At 42.7% G+C, this 22,536-nt stretch overlaps 5 protein-coding genes across 9 annotated transcripts; 2 read left to right on the forward strand and 3 right to left on the reverse strand.

Moving 5' to 3' along the window:
• Positions 1 to 487: 487 nt before the first annotated feature.
• Positions 488 to 5,712, reverse strand: LOC146246021 (UDP-glucose 6-dehydrogenase-like). 2 transcript variants are annotated; one of them, XM_084683831.1, is made up of 12 exons: positions 5,408 to 5,712; positions 4,431 to 4,599; positions 4,150 to 4,251; positions 3,669 to 3,869; positions 3,118 to 3,315; positions 2,676 to 2,823; positions 2,391 to 2,485; positions 2,143 to 2,273; positions 1,892 to 2,028; positions 1,637 to 1,728; positions 1,371 to 1,481; positions 488 to 1,223 (listed from the first exon to the last, which is right to left on the reverse strand). In XM_084683831.1, the coding sequence occupies exons 2-12, from the start codon at positions 4,590 to 4,592 to the stop codon at positions 1,119 to 1,121; spliced, it is 1,482 nt and encodes a 493-aa protein (XP_084539957.1). In that variant the 5' UTR covers positions 4,593 to 4,599; positions 5,408 to 5,712; the 3' UTR covers positions 488 to 1,118. The 2 variants fall into 2 exon arrangements, with proteins under 2 accessions (XP_084539957.1, XP_084539956.1); XM_084683830.1 differs by having other exon boundaries at positions 5,421 to 5,711.
• Positions 5,713 to 7,263: 1,551 nt separating this feature from the next.
• wdr55 (WD repeat domain 55) lies at positions 7,264 to 10,190 on the reverse strand. The gene is made up of 9 exons (XM_084683833.1): positions 10,108 to 10,190; positions 9,946 to 10,014; positions 9,684 to 9,841; positions 9,427 to 9,527; positions 9,045 to 9,132; positions 8,644 to 8,823; positions 8,417 to 8,516; positions 8,141 to 8,310; positions 7,264 to 7,816 (listed from the first exon to the last, which is right to left on the reverse strand). Exons 1-9 carry the CDS (start codon positions 10,120 to 10,122, stop codon positions 7,474 to 7,476), a joined length of 1,224 nt encoding a protein of 407 aa, XP_084539959.1. The 5' UTR covers positions 10,123 to 10,190; the 3' UTR covers positions 7,264 to 7,473.
• Positions 10,191 to 10,248: 58 nt separating this feature from the next.
• Positions 10,249 to 14,743, forward strand: LOC146246023 (uncharacterized). 4 transcript variants are annotated; one of them, XM_084683834.1, is made up of 16 exons: positions 10,249 to 10,572; positions 10,829 to 10,871; positions 10,967 to 11,030; positions 11,153 to 11,262; positions 11,470 to 11,528; positions 11,633 to 11,743; positions 11,883 to 12,010; positions 12,307 to 12,437; positions 12,546 to 12,663; positions 12,847 to 12,985; positions 13,226 to 13,249; positions 13,347 to 13,404; positions 13,516 to 13,556; positions 13,728 to 13,905; positions 14,016 to 14,189; positions 14,340 to 14,743. In XM_084683834.1, exons 1-16 carry the CDS (start codon positions 10,479 to 10,481, stop codon positions 14,452 to 14,454), a joined length of 1,587 nt encoding a protein of 528 aa, XP_084539960.1. In that variant the 5' UTR covers positions 10,249 to 10,478; the 3' UTR covers positions 14,455 to 14,743. The 4 variants fall into 4 exon arrangements, with proteins under 4 accessions (XP_084539960.1, XP_084539962.1, XP_084539961.1 ...); XM_084683835.1 differs by having other exon boundaries at positions 10,250 to 10,572; positions 12,564 to 12,663; XM_084683836.1 differs by lacking the exon at positions 13,226 to 13,249.
• Positions 14,744 to 17,559: 2,816 nt separating this feature from the next.
• Positions 17,560 to 19,933, forward strand: LOC146246024 (ADP/ATP translocase 2). Its single transcript, XM_084683859.1, has 4 exons — positions 17,560 to 17,767; positions 18,606 to 19,092; positions 19,201 to 19,341; positions 19,476 to 19,933. The coding sequence occupies exons 1-4, from the start codon at positions 17,657 to 17,659 to the stop codon at positions 19,631 to 19,633; spliced, it is 897 nt and encodes a 298-aa protein (XP_084539985.1). The 5' UTR covers positions 17,560 to 17,656; the 3' UTR covers positions 19,634 to 19,933.
• Positions 19,934 to 20,312: 379 nt separating this feature from the next.
• Positions 20,313 to 22,078, reverse strand: LOC146246025 (putative defense protein 3). The gene is made up of 5 exons (XM_084683860.1): positions 21,840 to 22,078; positions 21,313 to 21,422; positions 21,062 to 21,171; positions 20,869 to 20,933; positions 20,313 to 20,759 (listed from the first exon to the last, which is right to left on the reverse strand). Exons 1-5 carry the CDS (start codon positions 22,030 to 22,032, stop codon positions 20,650 to 20,652), a joined length of 588 nt encoding a protein of 195 aa, XP_084539986.1. The 5' UTR covers positions 22,033 to 22,078; the 3' UTR covers positions 20,313 to 20,649.
• Between the last annotated feature and the right edge of the window lie 458 nt (positions 22,079 to 22,536).

Raw genomic sequence — 22,536 nt, forward strand, 5'->3', positions numbered from 1 at the left:
AATAATAATAATCCATGAAATCTTTTTTGTATACATACACTAGCACACCCAAAATGTATTGTCTGAGCTTGTTGTGTGTGAGGATGAGTTGAATGTTGGCACAGTACATGTTAAGTGTAATTGTGTCGGCATAGTGAATGTCAATAAATGGTCAATTGGATTTTGTGTTTTACACCAAGTTATAATAGGCTCTAACAGGAAGGAAAGCAATTGCTGTTACTATGCGTAATGGACAACTCATCTGTCTATGCCTTAATTTGAAAGTGTGTCAGAAAGCAGATGTTGATGATTAGGATTGTGTGTCAAACAAAAGCCACGGCCCTGTGGCTATGCCACGGGAACACGTCGTACTGACAACTGGTATGCGGTTTTATGTGGGTTGCCTTCCTTCTTCCCAGAAATGTCAAAGAATGGCTACGATTACTAAACTTACCCAGATGGATGAACATGGTTGATGTTGAACCAAAGTTAACAAGAAATCATTTGGAAAAGGCTTTTTATTCTGCATGTAAAAATCTGATTACTTTACAAAGTTCTAAAATATTTGTGTATATATATATATATATTGCATATATCAGTTGAAATTCATCTGTAAATGAGATTTCATTTCACAAAAACAGTATTGATACATATATAGAGATCTGGGATCGGTTATTTAAAACAAAAATAGTTTGGTTTTTCAGGAATACTTTTGGGGCAGAACACTTGAAGACAGTTATAAAATGACATTTAACACTGATCAGTTGTAGCTACTTCTCCCCTTCAAGAAGTACATAAACTCAACTGATAGTTGACCAACAGACGCCAAAGTGCTGTTGCCATACAAAAAGGGTGCATTCCCTAACATGTAAGACTTTTGTGTCTCTTTAACTTTGATCATAGCGAACACAATTGTTTAAAACCAGCCACCAATTAAGGAGGTGAGGGTACTGAAATTCTAGATTACAAAATGAGCTAATGATAGCTTGGTGTGCTATTGTGTCACGGTTATAGCGATGTGACACAAAAGGTTTCATGCTACGACTGCCCTATGTCGAAAGGAAATGTTCCCATCGTTGCAGTAGAAAATACTGTAGATGTGTTCCCTCCTTTTCCACTCTTTGCCCCTTTAGAGCACCTCAAAGTTTCATTTTCTTCAATGGCTGCTGTTGGGCCATCTCTGGTCTGTCGCCACTAGCAGTGAGAACCATTCTCTGGTTCACTCTCTTCCCAATAGTCTCCACCTGAGAAAGACCATGCACCAGAGCTTCAGACCACGTTCATACACCGACTAAACAGTCCCAGGCAGAGAGGTAATTACTAGGAATACATGACATTCCACCATTTCTCAAAAACTCATGACGTCATCTGGACTTTGGAGGACAACTTGCCTGGAAGCCAATATGCTGGAGTCTGTCATGAAGATCATCCAGGATTCTCCGACCATCAAAGATGAATGCCGGCTTCAACATAGCCTTGTAGATTCGTTCATAGTCAAGTTCCTGAAACACACACAGAGATCCTGTGACTGCACAATGAATCAATGCATTTTCTGTCCATTTCTAAAGGGAAGGAATCTCCACGCCATCTGTGTCAACCTGTAATTAGGCGGTAGGCATTTCATTACCACTAACATTGTGAAACACTCATATCATACCTTGAACATGTCCCATTCTGTGCAGATAACGATGGCATGGGCATTCTCACAGGCCTTGTATGGGTCAGTGACAACGGTTACGAGTCGAGAAACTAAAGTGGCAGGGAACAAGGCAGAAGAACAGATGGATACGTTTTCCACTCGTCTTCGAAAAGCGCTGTCTAAGACTTTTACCATCAGACACGGGACAGTCTCGCTGTAGCATTGCGATAACTGGTACGAGCCAGCGCAACAAGCATTGATCATGTGCCATACCTTTGACAGGGTCATGTCCTGGAAAGGGCGTGGTCAGGTCTTGCATTATCTGCTCTGCTTTCACCTTGGGGTCATAAATGTGTAGACAGGCTCCCTCATCCAGCAGGTGACGGCTGATATAAATACTAGAAGACTCCCTAAAGAAGAGATGGCAGTAAGATCCCCAAATAAGTCCTGCTTCTTTCACTGGGGTTACAAAAGAATGTTACACAAGCGAATAGACCATGAGAGCAGAGGGCCGCTTTACCGACCGTGTGTCCCCAGTGTTTTTCTTGAAAGCGAATCCGAGCAGGGCTATCTTCTTGTCCGTCACTGTGTTGAACAGGCAGCTAATGATCCGTGAGGAGAAGCGTTTTCGCTGATAATCGTTTATCTCTATCACCTTGGGGGTACGCAGAGGAGACGTTCATCCGACCGAAAACGTTACACATTGTCGCCGCATAAAGACAAAACTGTTTGGACAAACTATGAATAATGAGAACTTCCGAAACAAGCACACCTGTTGCCAATATCTTGCCACCTCTGGAAGATTCAGGGCTTCACATAAGTACACAAGATTGAGGACATCCTTCTGGAAACAGCTCCCACCGAAACCTAAAAAACACAAACATAGCAATATAGCATACAACCAATAAGAACATAAAACCGAATGGACAAAACTCCCACCTGTCCAACACAACTGTTATCCTACCCCATTGCTATTCCACTCCCCAACCACACGACAGTCACTCTCCCACTACCAATGCCCACTACCAGCCACATCAGATGTCTCCTTTAGACTCACCAACACTAGCCTTCAGGAAGCGACTGCCTATCCTCTGGTCCGTCCCAATGGCGTGGGCCACCTCCTCCACATCAGCCCCCGTCACCTCGCACAAAGCACTGATAGAGTTAATGCTACTGATCCGCTGCGCGAGGAAAGCGTTGGCTGCCTGTGTCAGAAATGCAGCGGAAGAAGACATTTACATTTAGTCATTTAGCAGACGCTCTTATCCAGAGCGACTTACAGTAAGTACAGGGACATTCCCCCCCGAGGCAAGTAGGGTGAAGTGCCTCGCCCAAGGACACAACGTCATTTGGCACGGCCGGGAATCGATCTGGCAACCTTCAGATTACTAGTCCGATTCCCTAACCCCTCAGCCATCTGACTCCGAAAACGTGAAAGTCGGGAGACGGGGGGGGCAGAAGAAGCATGGCGAGCGAAACCGGATCGGATCCCGACGTACCAATTTGGAGAGCTCAGAGGACCACGTGTTGGTGGTGATGATCTTGTTCTTGGGAACCCAGTGCTCATAGATGCTCTTCAGGGCCTCTATGGCGTGCTGCCCCTCCGGAGACTCGTCCCCTCCGATCAGGACCCTGTCCGGGTTCTTCAGATCGGAGATGGCCGTTCCCTCTGCAAGAAACTCAGGATTCGACAGCACCTACAAAGAGAAATGGATCAAATATATAACCCAAGAGGAATCCAGGGGTAAGATGTATTTCTAGGGGACTACATAGACTGTGTGACGGCTGCTTGTTTAAATTGGAATCGGTGCCAGAATTCTTGAAAAGCATTATTTATTTGTGAGCGTTTATAGCTATAGAACAAGCGATCAAATATGAATGGAATTTCCCCCGTCAATGAATCTCTAAACTAGACTACTAGCACATTGAAGTAACATGTATTCATTTAGCAGACACTTTTAGAACTTTTTTTTTTTGTAGTAGTAGTACTCGTCGTGAAGGATGAGTGAGTGAGGTTTCGGCGCAGGGCAGTTTTCCCCTGGTTAGTCACCTGGAAGTTGAGGCTACTTTTTGTGTTGGCGTTGAAGATGCGTCGGATGCTCTCTGCCGCCCGGACAGGTACGGTGCTTTTCTCCACGACAATCTTACAGCCAGCGGACACGTCGGCAATTCTCCGGGCGCAAGCTTCAATGTACTTAAGATCTGCGGCTCTGCCCTTTCCAATCCCAAAGGTTTTAGTCGGGGTATTTACCTGGAAAAGAGAGATACGGTATGTATATCAACTTTTTTTTAATTTTTTATAATATATAACTTAAAAAGATAAAAAAAATGTATATTCCTGTTTTGTTGCCACTAGTTCTTTAGAGGAAACAGATATGGCAATAAGGCACCCTTGTAATACATAACAGGATACAACTTTCTTTCTTTTTTTTCTTCTATATTCTGTATTTACAATGCTAATCAGCCTGGTGGTTAGGTATTATACTGTAGATGGCATATTTCTCTATTAGAACAATTGCGGTTGTACACACAGATATGAAGACGAGGTCAGCGTCTTTAATGGCCTTGTCAATGTCTGTGGAGAAGAAGAGGTTGACATCACGACATGACATCACCACTTCCTGTAGACCAGGCTGAAATGAGAAAACAAGAGAGAGGTCAAACAGAATGTACAGTCTGTAACACAGGTCTAAATCTGCAAATCCTACAAATGGGCTTATACCATAAAGTCTACCAACAACTTGACCTAGTAGAAAACACCATGGTTTTGCATCTCACCATTGATGAAATGGGAGAATTCCATCTTTCTTACCTCAAAGATGGGCAGGCTATCAGAGTTCCAGGCACGTATACGGTCCTCGTTAACATCCACCACTGTGACTGTCACCTCTGGGCACATCTGAGCGATGACACTGCATGTGGGACCGCCCACATAGCCTGCCCCGATACAGCAGATTCTTCTCACCTCAACCATTCTCCCTCTGTAGTGACAGTAAACCAGTCAGTCTCCTACTAGACTATTCCAACTGAGAGAAACGTCACGCTGTCGTTCTCACTGCTATTAAGAGGTAACTAAATGAGTATTACAACATTAAACCTGGTCCTGAGAGTTATGATAGTTTCCATTCTGTAAGTTAGGCCTCTACTTATCACTACTCATTCATTTCAGCCTCCCTCCCTCCCACAGTACTGCCACGCAGTCTCCCATTCACAGAGGGCCTTGTGTGCACCGCGGTCAGATGGAACTGGGTTCTGTCAACACTGGCACGCTTATGAATGAACACTTTGGCCTTATTGGATCCCCTCAATACACAAATATCTCATTATACACTTTTGGATACACATGTACAAATCTATATCTATATATACATACACAATCTTTCAACCTGTGACATGATCAAATATATAAATACAGTTAGCCATGGTGAAACTTATGTACATAAGGAATTTTGGAGAAAAGGATGTTGTTAGTCTAGCTAGTAAGCAAGCTAGCTACGTTCATTTCGCTAGTAAACGTAACGCACTGCTCAGGTGAAGTTCTATCAAGTTAAGTGTCTTTGATAAATCTCTACTACTGCAATGCCACCGATCAGCCACCTAGCCCCGGTACATTTTCCGCTGAAAAATGAACGAATACATATTCAAACCACCCCTACAGTTGCCATGAAGCTAGCCAGCTAGGCTACAACCAGCAAACTTGCCATTTTGGCTATCTTTTCATTCTCAGACAGAGCTAAGTCAGACTGCTTGGATTTTAAACAAGATATCATCATGGCATATCAAACTTACCGGTATGACTTACCGCTATGTGGCCAAAGTGTTGTTGAAAATAATATACTATGCTCTTAGTACTTCATGTTCTTTGTATCTACTAGCTAGAAATAACGTATCGATGTTAAGCCTCCGCCGCAGTCAGAGATGGGAGTTTGGAATGCTGTCTGTTGATGCAAATAAAGTGTAGCTACGGTTAGGGGGTGGAGTTCGTAACCCAAATTCCTGCTGGACATCATTGACGCAGTTTACCAAGGAGGGGTGACTAGACAGGGACAATCATCCTGCAGTCTTCTGGAGTGGAAAGAATAGGGATGAGAAATCTACCAGAGGAGTTATGCTGCTAACACTACAAGAGTAGGCTACTTTAGCCAAGAAATACTGGAACTATCGTTCAGCCACTCAGCCCGTATAGTATATAAAAATGACTGAGCATAATCTGCTACAATTAGTAATGTGTAATCAATTTATTTCCAACTCATTAATGTAAAATAACTTCAAAACTAATCAATTCAAAGTATACTGTGTAAGTTTGACCAAAGGAAATTGGAAAACACCCTTCACTGTACAGTCACACAGCCTAGGAAACATAAGGCTCAAATTGAGGTCATAGCATGCATTTACTCACCCCCGGATTGAGGAATAACTGGGTGGAGATTTAAAACATTAGTTACACAGATTACAGAAATCTATTACACATACCCTTGAGCAAACCTTTTTTGTGTTGCTTGTGTTCATAGCAACAAGACAAACAGACTGTCCATTTGAACTGTACTACAACAGTACAACAGTCAACCTCACAGGCATCCTACACATTTAGGTAAACTGCTTTCAGTTTAACTAAATGAGTTTCAGTTGCACACACACAAGGTCCATTCACCAGCACCCACCACCATCTCAACCACCAGGCCAAAAGTAATTACCTTAATAATGCCCTTTTGTTTGAAGTAGAGATGGGGTAAACTACTACCCTGTTCTTAAAAACATCTGTTCTAGTGGTGTTAAACTCAACCACTCTCTCTCTCTCACCTGTTAGATTTCAACCTTTAGATTTACGACAGCACTTTCAAAACAGATTCTTAGCCCTCTAATTCAGACCACGTTGTTAGCGGCTCTGGCTTTGATGAGGCAATATGTTGACTAGTGAGGTACATGTAAAAACCTATGTTCTGTGTGAAGACTGGTTCAGTCAGTTTTTCAGTTTATGTGCAACGACAACACTAAAGAAATGTGCTCTCTGACAGTGCAATGTCAACGATCAGAATTACAAAGGGTAGTCTATAATAATCAAATAAATTCATACATTCTTGTTCTCTCCATCTCATGTGGCCATCTCTGAGCTGTAATCCTGATCAAATGTCTTGCTTTACCTTCCTCTTTCAATCCCCAGGTCAAAAAGCTAATTCTAACAGCATGTTACGTATTAGAGCAACTGTGGAACATTTATTGTAAGAATGAAGACATGGGATGAAAAAAGAAAATACTTGTCATCCTTTAGCAAGTGAAAGTAGAGTACACCTGATACAAAGATTGAAAGAAATGCCTCAGCCAGTGTGCAGTGAGATAAACATATCATTTACATTTTACAAAGCATATTTTCACATTTCTAACTGCCCCTCTGGACTGTTAACTGTTAACATGGACCTGTCTCCTACTCCACTCCAGGCCTCCCATTTGATACTGAATAACCATGTCTCAGCTTTTAGGTTACTCAAGTATCTAGATTTATGGGACTTGTTTTGGTTTTAACTTTGTACAACATCCTTAAGGTAAGAGTTAGCAATTCAACTAAAAAATGTAATGTAAAGATCATGTTTCAGTAGAAAATAAGAGTATGTGAGAAGTTGAATATCAATATACAATGGTCTTCAGCATTTAGCTTTAAAAAGTTTATTTACAGCATCCAACTTGCCAATTCCTCTACAGCCTCCGCAAATGAACTGTAGATGCATAGAGTCAGTGGTGTAATAGTTCGATTTTACAATTAGACCACATAGCTATTGTGCCGTCTTGCGGCAGCCCACACAACAGCCCACACATGACATCAGTCTAGTCTTAGCTCACAACGATGGCCTTGAAGTCTTTTAATCACTGTCACTGTCGCTCTCACTCTTGCCATCCTCCTCTTTCTCTTCTTCCTCCTCCTCCTTTTCCTTGCTCTCTTCGACAAGTCCTGAGAAGAAGTCATCGCCGCCTCCAAAGGCTTTCTTGCCGAGGGACTTTAACTGACCGTCCTTCTTCTTCCGTTTCCGGTAGTCACTCACAGTCATTTGGGAAAGGCTCGAAATATCCCAGAACTTTATAAGCTGGTCATGGGCACAGCTTGCCAGGAAATGGGAGTCACGAGAGCGGGCTATCTGCTCAATCGGCTCACCAACATGCTGCCCTATACAGCCAAGGACCCGGTTTGGCTGAAGGTTGATAGCCCTATTAAGGAGAAAAATTCGTCATTTTAGATATAAAGAGATAAGATATGGAAATACATGTTTAACTCGGTTGAAGACACACACACACATTTTGGATTTGAGGTCATTTTCAACACAACATGCTAACCCTAATCCTTAACCCTACACGTACAATACAAGAACCCCCAGTGCAGTTTAATGTCACTTACATGAGCAGCTTGTATGTACACATTAGTAAAGGGGATTCGTTTTTTGGTCCGATTTTCTATCAAAGCTTAAGTTCACTTAATGACTCGCAAACTGAGTCGTAGACTCAGTCGAGATTTGATTTATTGGCAAAGCTCACCGAATGACTCCATCCATCGAGGCAGCACAGAGGATGCTGTCTGTGATGGGGACAATACAGTCCACTGATTCCGCCTTCACAGCAAAGCGGTCGCTGGTAGCTCCGAATCCGTTCCAATTGAAAATGTAGATTGTCCCCTCACTGGAGCCACACACCACTTTCCTGCCTCGCTGCGGGAGAAGATAGTATGGGGTGAACCGTGGGTAAACTGTTCAGCCTTTGAGTCGAATGAATTCAAATGACTCAAAATCGAAAGAAATGCATGGCGCCGTTTACTTTCATAATAGCCACTGATGTGAGATCACCGCTCTGGAACTCTGACATAAGGTCAAACCGCCGCCTCTTGATGTTGAAGACGCCCATCATTCCATCGCCACTGTGACACCACACACACACGCACACACACACTGAGTGCTGGCAAGCTACTATGTAATGCAATTCTTCACTGACATTCCCGTTACGTCGATTCCACTTTCTCTTTCAACTCATCTGCCCAGCTTTACCTGGTGGTCAGAAGCGTTTTTTTGGCCTGGTCAATGGCAATGCCGCTGATGTAATCCTCGTGGTGCTTCAGCTCCATGAAGGCTGTGCCCTTCCTCATATCCCACACCTTCAGGGTCCCTCCATCATCCCCTGTAGCCAGCACATTCTCGTCCACCAGCAGCAGGGCGTTGATCGGCATGCTGTTATAAAGGACGAGAAGAAGGGGAAAAAAAACGCGTCCCCATAATACAAAGCTGCACATTAGTAGGCCTGACACCTGGTGTTGATTCAGTAGAATGACTACAGTCGTCTCCTGCGAAATTGTATAGAATCCTGACATGGTGTAATGACGAGGCAACCACACACAAAGGGAGGAGAAGAATTTTCCGGTTCTGATATTCCTGTGAGAAGAGGATAATACCTGTGAGCTTTGGTGATGCGCGTGACGAGCTTTCCCTCCTCCACATCCATGAGATGGACTGACTTGTCCTTTGACACGCTGAACAGCTCTACAGAAAAACAGATCAGGTGATGGCAGAAGAAAGATAGGTGAGAGAAGCTGGTAAAACAAATCACTTTCATAATGTTTACCGAAAGTAGAAATGATCTGTATGCTGAATGTTAACATAATTGGGCAACACTCCACATGTTGGGGACAAGTTTATTTCATTTAGGTGAGAAATACTAAACCAAACTAAACAGTCCAACTTCCCCGAAGCTAAGATTTGATACTGGTCTAAAGGTTGAAAGCCCTAGGTCAGGGGAATCCCATTTGATCATTTTGAAAGAGTTATATGACTTACTCTGTCCATCGTGAGAGAAAGCTACTTCCCTGCAGGACTTGAGGTGATGACCAGATGACCATAACTCCTTAGTGTCACCCTCCGTGCAAGAGTAGGAGTACCTAACAATCCAAGAAAATGAAAAAGATCAATTTAAGTAACACAACATTTGCCATGTATTGTGCATTCTAGAGTGCATAAGTTCAGTATGCCATAGAAAACATAAGACATATTAGGCATTGCATGAACACTCAACATATATTAAAATAGGTTCTTACACATATATGTCACCATCAATATCTCCAGTAGCAAGGATATCTCGGTTAGGATGGAATGCCAAGGTGTTGACAATGGCCTCAAGTTTGATATCTTCTGGCGTATCACGAAGTTTTCGTTCACACAAGTCATCTACGCACACCTTGTCGTCAGAGTCGTCCTGTAAAGTAATGTAATGTGTACATTTTTCTTAATCTATCGAGTTCCAAACTAAGTTTGATGTCTGTTCTAAAAACGTCAGGCAATTTGTTTAAAATGACTTACATCATGCTCTTCTATTTCCTCTAATTTCAGGGTAGCAGAATCGGTCACTGTCGAAAGATCCTCCACATCCTTAATAACGTAAGAAAAAACACATTGTTGATCCTGCATCATAATATCCGAAATATTGATGTGCAGTATCTCTGATTACACTCGTGCACTCACCAAGGAGGCTGCCATGTTCCTGGCTGACTTGTTCACTACGTCACACCAACGTTGTGTTCAAGACCACGCTGCTTTGAACGTTTTTGAAACGCTGCAGTTTCTCGTTTCTTGTTGTTTCGTCTTTTGAATGTCATCCTTTTGGAGGAGGCGGGCGTTGAGAAAAGCCGTCTGTCATCTAGATACAGCCTACAGTAATATCCCAGTTTGATAGTGCATATAATTAATGCAATTTGAACTCGATTTTGATATGGTGCGTTTTGGTGATAACAAGTTACTATTTATAGAAATGCACCATCAAAGACTGGCTGCAGGATAAGATCGAAAACTGCAACAGAGACATTTGGACTACCCATATTTCCTCGGGATAAATCATGACTAACCTGACCGAGGTGACAGTATTAGAATCTGTGGTCTCGTTGACAGAGCCAGAACAAGTTGAAGATGAGGAGCAATGGCTTTATGGGGGTGATTATGTCTAGCTAGCGGTGACGTTCTCTTGCGCAACAAGAGGGAAGTGATGCCCAGTTATGTAGCCTATTTAAATGAAATGTGGAGCATATTATTCTTATGCATGCCACATAGTGCGTTATTTTCTTAATGCGTCTAGGCAATGCATAACTTGCTTCTATTCTAATCGATAGTTGTACCGGTCTATGCCAACCATCCATAATGATTTTTAAAAGCCACCGAAATGTTCAATGTTTTCCTTTTTACTTTCCAGAGGAACCCTCTAAGAGAGCAAATGATTCGGGTGAAATCCCTGCGTAGGTATTACTTTCTGATTGTAAGAATACCTGGCATAGCTTGACCGACTGATGCTGTATTACAAGGTTATTTCAGTGTTGCATTGACCTCCTAGGGTTGTCGATGCCTATATGCCGACCTCAATGGGACACTCCGGGGGGAAGCAGCCTCTCGCTCAGGCATGGCCTTCACCTAATTCGACCTGGCAATACTCCACGACGTATTATATCATACTCAATATATGTCTCTGATGTGATGTGTGCAAAATCAGGCACGTTTACACATGACACAAATCCAACAGGACGCCAACATTCCCGGAGGTGAGGAAGAGGATGAGGACAGTGACAGTGATGACGAGGATGACGTGAAGGTCACCATTGGCAACATAAAAACGGGAGCTCCATCCTACATGTGAGGGATCCTGTAATCGACCTGTTGCAGACAGTGACACCTGGAACATTCTTTCGCTGTACCAGTAATCCCTAAAATCACCATGCGATAGTAATTCCTCTGAAAATAATCTTCAAAACGACTATTTCAGTTGATCTAGGAATTAAAATACTAGGGCAGCATCTCCCTTGATTGAACATGAGTGTATTTGTCTTCCAAACTCTGCAGGGGACCAGCAATGAATCTCAGCTTAAAGCCAGCTAGAAGCTATGGTCTAACCACAGCAAGTGAGTGACCTCTTCATGTTGTTAAACCCCCATACAACATAAACAAAGGTTATGAAAACCTTTTTTGTTTACTGGTTCATTCTAATCGTGTTGTGTTTTTCAAGTCAAGCTACCACCCAAAGGAATCAATGCAGAGTTACTCACAGGCTATAACATAGTGCCAGTTGTTGAACCAGAAACAGACATCTTGAAAGACAAACCTTGGAAGAAGCCAGGTATGGATTATGTGAACTTGAATTGCTGCTGCTTTCAAACACCTTCATCGCCAACTGGTTTTCTTTTGTGATGCCATTTGAGATCATCGCCTCCACAGCTGAACCATTCCTCAGGCTCAATGTGTTGTCCTATTTTCAGGTGCTGACCTCTCAGACTACTTCAACTATGGCTTCAACGAGGAGACATGGAAAGGCTACTGTGAGAAACAGCGCAGACTACAGCTTGGCCTGGGGCCCAGCATCCTACTCAGTTTAGACAAGATGACAGTGAGTTAGAAATACTAAACTTGTTGCCTATTCATACCCAGTGTGAAAATGATTCATGTAGCCCAAAGTTTATGTCGATTTTTGTTTTTTTCTATATTTATATTTTATTTTTTCTATATTTTAAATTGTTACTCTGTTCTGTACTGTACCCTGCTGTTGCAAACTGCAATTTCCCCCCATGTCAATTTTTTTAAATTTTATCTTATGTGTTTTTATGAAGAAGTGTTTGGAATTTATAATGAAATGTATTACATTTTGTGACATGTCATTTTTCATCCTTTTATCCTCTACTTTAGGTTCCGCAGGCAAGGGTAACCACATTGGATGACACAGAAGCTGTGAAAAATGACTTCAAATCAGACTTCCCTCCTCCTTCAGTCATAGCCCTCACCACTAACAGGCTGAAGGCAGGACCACCACCAAACAGGTGAGACACTTACACAACTTATATTTTTAGCAAAAGTGTGAATTTCGGCCTCCTTTTTACACTTGCAAGAAAGCTTTTGACATGTGCATGTTAAATAATATGACACAGTGTGTCATGTCTTTACAGGAAAATGGGTGGAGCAATCGACGTGATTGGTGGACACACAGGAGTCGTTCGACGAGTTGAAGGACGAAGGAGAGAAATGCAGGAACAGAACCCTATTCAGGTTAGTCTAAGGCACTGCCGCAAGTAAATGTATGAACGTGTCAACCTAATACAAAACAGAATGCAACTTTCTATTCCAATGTAGCATCATTTCGCAATGATGAGTGCACATGAATGCATTTTATTTTGTTGTGTCATTGTGTACCTTTTTTACTTCTGAGATCTCATCCACAACTTTCTACAGGTACTTGGAGACCACATTAAGCCAAAATCTATTGTCCCTACACCAGGACCCCCTCCTTCTTCCCTAGGCATGCCCCCTCCACACTTCCTCCATCCCCCTCCATCTGTACCTGGGATGCCACTTCCTGTTCCTCCTCCAGGTACGGACCAATCCTTAAACAGCACCATTAGTCCTGGTCTATTATTTCGCATAAACATAATTTTATTTACGGTATAGTGTACATAAATTTTGCCTTTTTTTGGCTTTATCGAACAGAGATAGTTAGAGAGTAGACAGGAAATGTCGGGTCCGAAATGCAGGAATGGCCCTAGCCGGAATCAAACCCGCGTTCGGTCACTCGTGCCCTCATCTGTGGTATTTGTGTGTTCTCCTCATGCAGGTATTCCTCCGCCTTCCATTGCAAGTATGTATCAAACACTAAAGTGTTTACCGTATTTGACCTGTTTTGATGGTACTCGTTCTTTGACTGATACAACTCATTTCCTGACGTGTTATTCTAGGTTTGTTCCCACCTCGCCTTGCTCCTCAGCCTAGTCTAATGATGCCCCCTGCCGATGGGTGAGTGTCAATCAAGCTACAACACTGATATTTATGTTTATTGATGTAAGTCCTACAATGTATGAGTCCATTCTCAAGTAGATGTTTGTTTGTTTGTTTGTTTTGTAACAGTAATAGACCACTTCCTCCTCTATTTGGATACAATCGTGGAGGTAGGCAGGGCTCATAATGGCCTAACTTTATTATTTACAACCACCAATGATCATCAATGATTTAAGTCATTGATAACAGTCATGTATGTTGGTATGTAGTGTCTGTCGTATTATAGTTTAACCTAATCCTTTCATTTAAGTGAACAGTAGAGAATATGTATTGTCTTTCAGACTCCAGTTTCACCAATTATCCTCCAGTCACATCCTCACAAATGTCCTGGGGTTCACCCATGGACAAGGGACCTAGCATGGATGGGGGTTGTGGTCGTTGGGACTATCAAGGCCAAAGGGAAAGAGACAGGAAAAGAGATCGAGAGAGGGACCACACCCCCACCACCAGTGAATATAAGTTAGTTCCCGTTTACATGTACTGGGTACTGAAGATAAAGATACTGGATACTGCTTGCGTGTCGGTGAGTACCCAGCATCTCTCCTGACGGATGTTTGTTCCTGTTCTAGCGAGGACGGCCGTTACCACTACTACGGCCATGATCGAGAAGGCAACCGGGAGTACGATTGTAGTTACCACGTCCCTCATGACAACAGTCGTGGACAAAGCCGGGACAAGGAGGAGCACTCGCACAGACGACATAGTGACAAAGAGGAAAGTAGCAAGCACAAGTCCTCCAAACGGTGAGCGTACGTTGCGTTACCTGTAGTGCGATGTCGTGTTGTGTTTCATAATGTTGCACAGTCTTCTGTAAGCCATGTTTGAGTAAATAGCAAAGAATGTATTCAGTTTTAGCAATCGTTTAATCCTAACCAACACTGCTTTCACTACAGTAAACCGCATGATGATGAGGGTGACGGCCATCGCAGACACAAGCATAAGAAAAGTAAACGGATCAAAGGAGATAAGGAGGCCCTTGTGGATATGTTGGAGGAGTACAATGACTAAAACTGCTGCTTACAGTCGTTACATGGCTACTTCAAACTTTGTTGAATATTTCCCAGGCTCTGAACACTTAAGATACTGAAAATGTTCCATACATTTCTTATTCCTTTAGATTCCCATGATAGCCCCATCTTTGACTCTCTTGTTGTAATTGTATCCTGCATTATATCAACGGAGAGAAATCAATTTTAACACTGTTGTTGTTACTTTTGACACTAACCTTTTAGAAACAGGGCGATAATCATGTATGTGCACACTCTGTCTTGAATAAATGTCCTGAATCTTAACTAAACATCATAGTTTGTCTTTTTATCCCTTGAGTACATCAAACATATCTGAAACATTAACAACTACAGCTGCATGTCTTTGCTTTTGGCATTGTTTGACAAATTAGTCCATCCTCCACAATTACCCAGGAAAAGAAAGACAGACATCATCGTAAAGGAGGATATGGACCCAGTAAACAGTAGATGCTTATATTTATTCAAGTCGCCTTTCATTATGAATTATTGGTTTACAGACTGAACAACAGAGGAAAGGGAATTAGGTCTATGGAGAGGCTGAAAATAAGTATAGTAGGACTATTTCTAGCCCAGTCAATTCATGCAATCCTATGAACAAGTCCATTAACAGGGTTAGTTACCAATAGGCCAATAGCTTTTTTACATGACCATGCGGTTCATATCCAAGGTTATTTTTTGGACTACAATCAAGAGGCTATATTGAACGTTGTTTGTTTACTTTTTTATTTTGAAAATGTGACAGAAATGTCATAACTTGATAGTAAGACGTCAATCCTGGGAACCAGATAAATATGTGAACTAATGTTTTGTTTACTTTGGCAGATAGGTCTGGCCACCCTCCCATTCAAACACATTTCCACTCGGCCTAATAGTTTCGGGCCAATCACAACCGTTTATCTAATATGAGGCGGGTTTGATACAATGACTGTACAGAGGAGGGCCTGCCTTTGAGGCATTTTTGTAAATAACCAAGGTCATGTCTCGTTGCTCTGATTGACAGAGGTTTTGAGACTTTGGTATCAAATATAATATGACAACATTTGTGAACAAACATAATTTCCCAAATAGTTTACAGTTCTTCACCATCCACAGTATATAGAGCCCACTGTATGAGGTGATACAAATGCAGTATTGGGTTGGGCTAGCAGGGGTGAGGGTAAAGTTTAAGTTCAAGCACAAGTAGCTGAGAGAATGGGGTGGACATGCCGACACCTAAACAAGCTTTAGGCAAGAGTTGGGCCGGGCAGGTCAGGGGATAGAGAAAGAATGGAAGAAGGGGTTGCACTGTTGTCACAACAGCTGGTTACATCCAACCTGTCAGTATAACTTTTGTACTGTGACATGTGCATTGTTGCAAAATGGACCAAAACGATAGGTATCTCCATTGTTTCTTTCTTGAAAAGACACTGGACTGACAGCAGGTATTTAGATCTGTGTCACGCCAAGTACACTAGGTGGCGGTAGTGCGCATATAACACCATTAAACACCACAGAAGAAGAAATAATTGACCGGAAATTACATTTCTCATTAGGACCGACTTTCCCTTGCTGCTGTATTTGAAGGTTACAAGCTCCATCCATTTGCTTCTTTTTTTGGCTAGTAGTTTGTTCTAAGGAGTTTTTTCATTTACAATTGTAGTTTAACATGTATGCTTCCTTTTTTGTAAATATGGAACTACTTACAATTTGAACATGACCATAATTTAACTAAATGTAAGGCTGAGTTTACTGAAACCATAGTAGGCTAACGAAACACTCCTCGTTAATAGTCAACTGTTTGTGGTAACAAAATTGATGAAGAAGAGTTAAAGATACAATAGATACGATACTTTCAGTTAAACAATTTAAGGTTGTGTCTCCAGTAGCCCAGTTAATGAGGCCCGCCGATAACACAGACAGCTCATCTGCCAGTGAAGTGTCCATTTCTATTTGTGGAGCAGCATTCAACTTAGTAATGTTCTAGCCAATCGCTTTTTGCAAGGCGGGCTTTCCTCCTTGACTTATTTTGTGAAACCACTGTCAGTAAAACTCGAGATGGATGTTATTTGGGGGCGCTGTTTCTCATATTTGAATGTATTATCTTATAATAATTGTATGCATTGACCGCATCAGCAGTGATGCAGAAGTGGAAGAAGTGTCCGTCATTTCCTTGGTCCCCTGTTTCATTCTCTAATCTCCTCTCAAATACTTATTCTTTACTCTTTATTCTTTTTCAAAGTATGGAGGCAAGGAAGGCAGGAATAGAATAGCCTACAGTTTTGGGACCCTCTTTATGTTTCAATGGGTGTTCATGGTGTAACTCATAAAACATCCCTCCCTGTGATACGAATAAGAGTCATTATGATATTTTACAGTTAGCAGAGCACTCCCCTGGAGTTAAAGCAAAAGACAAACGAGAAGGGAAAAAAACGGGCCTGATATCGCCAACAGTAGAACCGAATGGTGTCCGCAAAGATGCATTTAGCATTTTTTTGTGTGTGTCTTGGGACAAACCTGTCAAACTTCATCAGATCTTTGTGTGGGTGTGGGTGTGGGGGGGGAGGGGGGCTTACGGGGTTACTGATCAATTTGTCCTGACTCTTTAGCTCCAATGAGATTAGGGTAGCAAAGTATATATTTATTATAACTTACTTGTCCAAATCCCAGTTAAGACTCTTTGGACTACTATTATTGAAGCAAGACAAGGTTACTTTATTCTACGCTTGTCCAATAGTGAAACTTAACCCTTCACGTCATTCTTTTCTGCAGAAGGCTGCAATAGAACATTGTGTTCTCATTGATTTTGCATAGAGGATTTTTTATGTATCTCACAGAAAACGGTGTCAACTCTGTGCAACATTATATCTGATGCGTCACAGTAGTCTTTGTACCCTTCCATTGGTCAGAGCGTAACTCAAGGTAATGTTAACTAGCAAAAAATAACCCCGCGTAACCGGCGCATTAACTAGTTGAATCAAGTTTACCCATTCTCTGAACATTGGCCCTGCCCATATCCAGAAAAGGACCAATAGCCTGGCCAGAATGCTGTTCCCGCGATGTCTCGCGATCCGCTTACTTTCATAAAAATCCGGCGTCTCTATAAAATCGGCCATTTCGTCTGTATTTAGGCCATCTGCTGTTGGAGGGCAGTAGGGGTATCGTTTGTACTGTATATCTGCAAGGCAACTTAAAATACCATAAAAATGAATGAAACTGCGATCTCGTTTGCCAAGGACTTCTTGGCTGGTGGCATCTCCGCTGCCATCTCCAAGACGGCTGTTGCTCCCATCGAGAGAGTCAAGCTTCTCCTTCAGGTAACGCTAGCTATGCGTGGACCGGCCTTCGGAATGCTGCCAAGCATCCTCAGCGCTAGCATGATCTTTTTGGCGAACTGTTAGCCTAGCTGTCATTGACCAGGTTTATAGGTATATTTATTACTTCAACAGTCGTGTGATTGTATGTGCTTTATTAGACGCATGGAATCTCCCTCAATGGCTTTTGGATTGATTCAGTGTGCATCTTCCTTCTACGGACATCTACACAAATTTGAGGTCATCATGGGATGTGGAATGACCTACACGAGACTGCTAGCATTAGCTTACAGCACTAGCTAACAAAGGGCATGAAGAATGGCTAGCAAAGGCTATCATTTTCGTAAATTGATGCAGTATCGCCCCGCATTTAACTGGCTTTTATGATCTATTTGTTTTGTGACAGCTGACAAAATTGAAAGCAATATAGGAGTTTAACAATGCCGTTTTCCGATGATCAATTGTAGGCCCTTGGCTTAGCGACGAACACGTATAGCTAAATGGCTAACCGGCATGTTAGCGTCATCGGTAGTATAGGCACATCCTGTTACAACTAAGAACTGGTATTGCAAGCTGGCAGTGTTAAAGGGTGCAGTGGGTGTTGAATTGAAACGTGTGAGGGAGTTAACCTCTAACTCGTACTTAAGTCTTTTCTATTTCGGATGTAGATTGACATCGGTCTTGGAAGTAACCCATTAGTGGAGCATGTAGTTGGCTTGGTGCCAAGGTCGTAGCAAGGCAAGGCCACTAGAAAAACTTTGATTTTTAACTTAAAAGCACTGTATACTGCATGAGTGGAAACTCGTGTTATAGTAAACTTGTAATGCTTTGTTTCAAACAGGTCCAGCATGCCAGCAAGCAAATCACCGCAGATATGCAGTACAAGGGAATTATGGACTGTGTGACCCGTATTCCCAAGGAACAGGGCTTCCTTTCCTTCTGGAGAGGAAACCTGGCCAATGTCATCAGATACTTCCCTACCCAGGCCCTCAACTTTGCCTTCAAGGACAAGTACAAGAAGGTCTTCCTTGATGGTGTCGACAAGCGTACCCAGTTCTGGAGGTACTTTGCCGGTAACCTGGCCTCCGGCGGTGCTGCCGGGGCCACCTCCCTGTGCTTCGTCTACCCCCTCGACTTCGCCAGAACCCGTCTGGCTGCCGACGTGGGCAAGGCCGGGGCCGGCAGAGAGTTCAACGGCCTGGGCGACTGCCTGGCCAAGATCTTCCGATCCGATGGCCTGAAAGGCTTGTACCAAGGCTTCAACGTGTCAGTCCAGGGCATCATCATCTACAGAGCCGCTTACTTTGGCATCTACGACACAGCCAAAGGTAAGGTTTCACGTCGAGATGGGCAACACTGCATTTCACCCTGCTTTTGTGAGTCACCTCATTTTTTGTTTTTTTACTGATCGATAATTGTGCCTCTTGTATCTGCAGGTATGCTTCCCGACCCCAAGAACGCCACCATCTTGGTGAGCTGGATGATCGCCCAGAGTGTGACCGCCGTAGCCGGCCTGACCTCCTATCCCTTCGACACTGTCCGTCGTCGTATGATGATGCAGTCTGGCCGCAAAGGAGGTGAGTTCCAAGTCGCCGGCGTGCATACAGAAGCTTCTAGAAGCATCTCGCGTTGGCCGTCCACAGGCCCCGTTTTCGGCCACCCGTTTTCTCAAGTTTGTTTCTTTCTTTGCCCCCCGTTTATCCTCCCACAGCTGACATCATGTACACTGGGACCATCGACTGCTGGAAGAAGATTGCCCGTGACGAGGGAGGCAAGGCTTTCTTCAAGGGAGCCTGGTCCAATGTCCTCAGGGGCATGGGTGGCGCCTTCGTGCTGGTATTGTACGACGAGTTGAAGAAAGTCATGTAAACTTTTCTTTTTTTAACATCTGTTTAAATTTTACATGAAATGGCTAAATGTAACATAACTTTCCATTTTGATGGACTCTGCATTCTGCCTTATTTATGGGAACAAACTAGTGTCACACGACTAGTTGCGGATGATGGCTGTAAGTTGTGCTTCTTTTATCATTTAAACGTTCCACACCTCTACCAATGTCATTCCTGTTAAAGAAATCTGAACATCCTCCTTCTGTCATTCAGTAGGTTTGTTTGTAATCACAACTTGGAATAAATTTATTCTGGTGAACAAACCTACCCTGTATTAAAATCGTTGAGTTGTCTTTTTTTTTTTCCCACCCTGTTCATGTAATATCGACCTGGTCTAACGTGCTACGCTGCTACTGTTGTGGAAAAGGCACTGATTGGATAATGAAGTGGATTACGCTCCTTACTGCTATATTTACTCAGACTTATCTCCTACTTAGCACTCACCATGACCATGGTCAAACGAAGGACTGTCATTGCTCTGTTTTATTACAACTACAATTCAGAAGGGATGGTAACTACATGTCATTTCTTCTTGAGTTTATTTATTTTTAAACGGTATAACGATACTACTAATGTAACAAAGTGGGCGTTGACATGTTGGAGTGTCCCAGCAATAACATGAGTCATGTGCCAAACATGCCAGGGATGTCTACTGTGGTTAATTTGCCATATGAATGTTAACCTGATCCCAGGACAGTTATCCATTTCCACTTGTTGCTGCCCGCCCATCATGCTGTTAGTTTGACATGTAGGCGTGTCCCGGCTCATGAGTTCACAAGCCATTCCTAAGGTAAAATACTAAAGTCTCCAACAGTAAACCAATGCAATAATTGGAGTCTTAAACACTGGAGACCATTTTTCATAATGATTTAATACACTCGAGACAAGGGAAAAAAGTTTCCCAGCCTCTGCCTGTCGACCTGTAACGAAACAATCTCCGAAGGTGCAATTTTCAGGCACACGTCCAGTGTTAACTTTCACTGACGCTTTATCCCACTACCTCAACAGCACCTGTGACACCAGAACACAGGCGGTTAAGAACATAAATCCCTCACTGGCCATACTCGGACAACCGCCTGTAGCCAGACCAATGCCCTCCTCTGCCCCTGAGGAGAATTAGAGAGGGAGCTTAGAGTTCAGCCTTGCCATGTGCAGTCGAAGATAAGATAGGACTGGCTTTAATACAATTAATTTCATCCATCCAGTATTACCTACCTTTGGTCAGAAATGCTGATCTTATGTTGAGCCAGTACACAGTTCGTTGCTGAGCTACCGTGGCCCTATAAAAAGACATTTAATTAATTGAAGCATGATAAAAGCTTTAGAGGATTTTTTAGTTAGATTGTGAATTGATAGTCGCTGGAAACGCATGGAAAAATAAGGAAGAATTTGTTGTGAAAATACTTACATGAAGTACACAGAGTTGATGGTGCTGGGTGGCATCCAGGAGAATGTTGTCGTATTGCCCTTCAGGTTGGTGTTCGCATGGGTGATAGCCGCTTGCGAGTTGCCTGAACACTTTGGATAAATAACCACACACCTTATCAGTCCCCGAGCAGCATAAATCTCAGTTGTTTTCAAATGGCGGATTCAAGCTTTTTGTACGTTATATGATTTTCTAATCCTGGACTAACGGAGCCCCATTGGAAGACAACACACTTGTAAAAACTTGGTATCTGGGGGAAGACGCCAGTTTCCCAAGGCATTTGGGCTTGTTTCTGTCCTCGCCTCAAGAAGCACACCTCTGTAGTCAGGTCCATATATAATCACTAGTGTGGGCAAAAAAAACATGTTCACGATTGGTATCAGTATGACATCAGCATCAGTCTGGGGTTTCAAAAGATACATCAATGACATGTGTATTGATAATCATCGTGAAACAAATTTCATGGAATGACAAGACACTGACACTATATATATGTGTTGTGTTTTACGAAACAAAATGCAGAATCAAAAGTGGCAAAAGACTTTATGACTCAAGAAATAATCTAAACTTGAAACAGAACAATCCACTTGCGTGGTAGTTTCTCAGATGCATTAAGATTACGGTCATCTTGCGGTTATGGCATCAACAAGGGTAGTTTGACCAAGTCGCCTTTGACACTGCATTGTGCATCACTGACCTGATCTGACAAGTTCACATTTCAATACATTCTGATCGTTGAATTGATTTCTAATAATCTCACCCGTTATAAGATGACCAGGCTGAAAGGTCTTTGAGTTGGTGAGGATGGCGTAGGGCGCTCTGGTGGGCTGTGGTTGTACCCCAGTGTGGCGAGGCATCATATCCTCACAGGCAGAGGTGGGAGCACCATTAGGAAAGCCTGCGACCAGGCACACCACATGCAGGATGACCAAACCAGGCAGTAATCCCTCCATTTGCAGAACGCGATTGGAGTGAAGATGCACAATGCCACAGCCTATACCGAAGAGCATTCATGAAATGGCTTTTTGATGAACATAACTGCTGAGTCACTCTTGCAAAAAAAAAAAGAAAAAGATTGATGTGTTCATCACAGTCTCCTCCCCCATTATTCGTTATACCCCTTTACTCACATGGGTGTCAGGTGAACACCATTTCCTGAAAAATTGCAAATATTCCGTTCATCCCCTTACCCTTTTGATGGCTAAACAAAGCCACCTTTGTTGTCCAATGACCACGATGAAAAATGACAATTAAGCACACCAGACTCGTGTTCTGAGGGACATTGCTGGACACTAGTAGAAAAGTTGTGCAATTGGAAAAAGATCTACAAACAAACACTATAGAAATGTTGCCACATACCTAAGAATTTGAGAAGTCGAATGGAAAAGCCTTCCATAGCCATGTACACTCCAGCTGACCTGAACTACAACCTAATGTTTAATTATTGAAGACGTTTC

The sequence above is a fragment of the Hypomesus nipponensis genome, chromosome 20 (genome assembly GCF_054491055.1).
Source record: "Hypomesus nipponensis isolate SF chromosome 20, ASM5449105v1, whole genome shotgun sequence".
NCBI lineage: Eukaryota > Metazoa > Chordata > Actinopteri > Osmeriformes > Osmeridae > Hypomesus > Hypomesus nipponensis.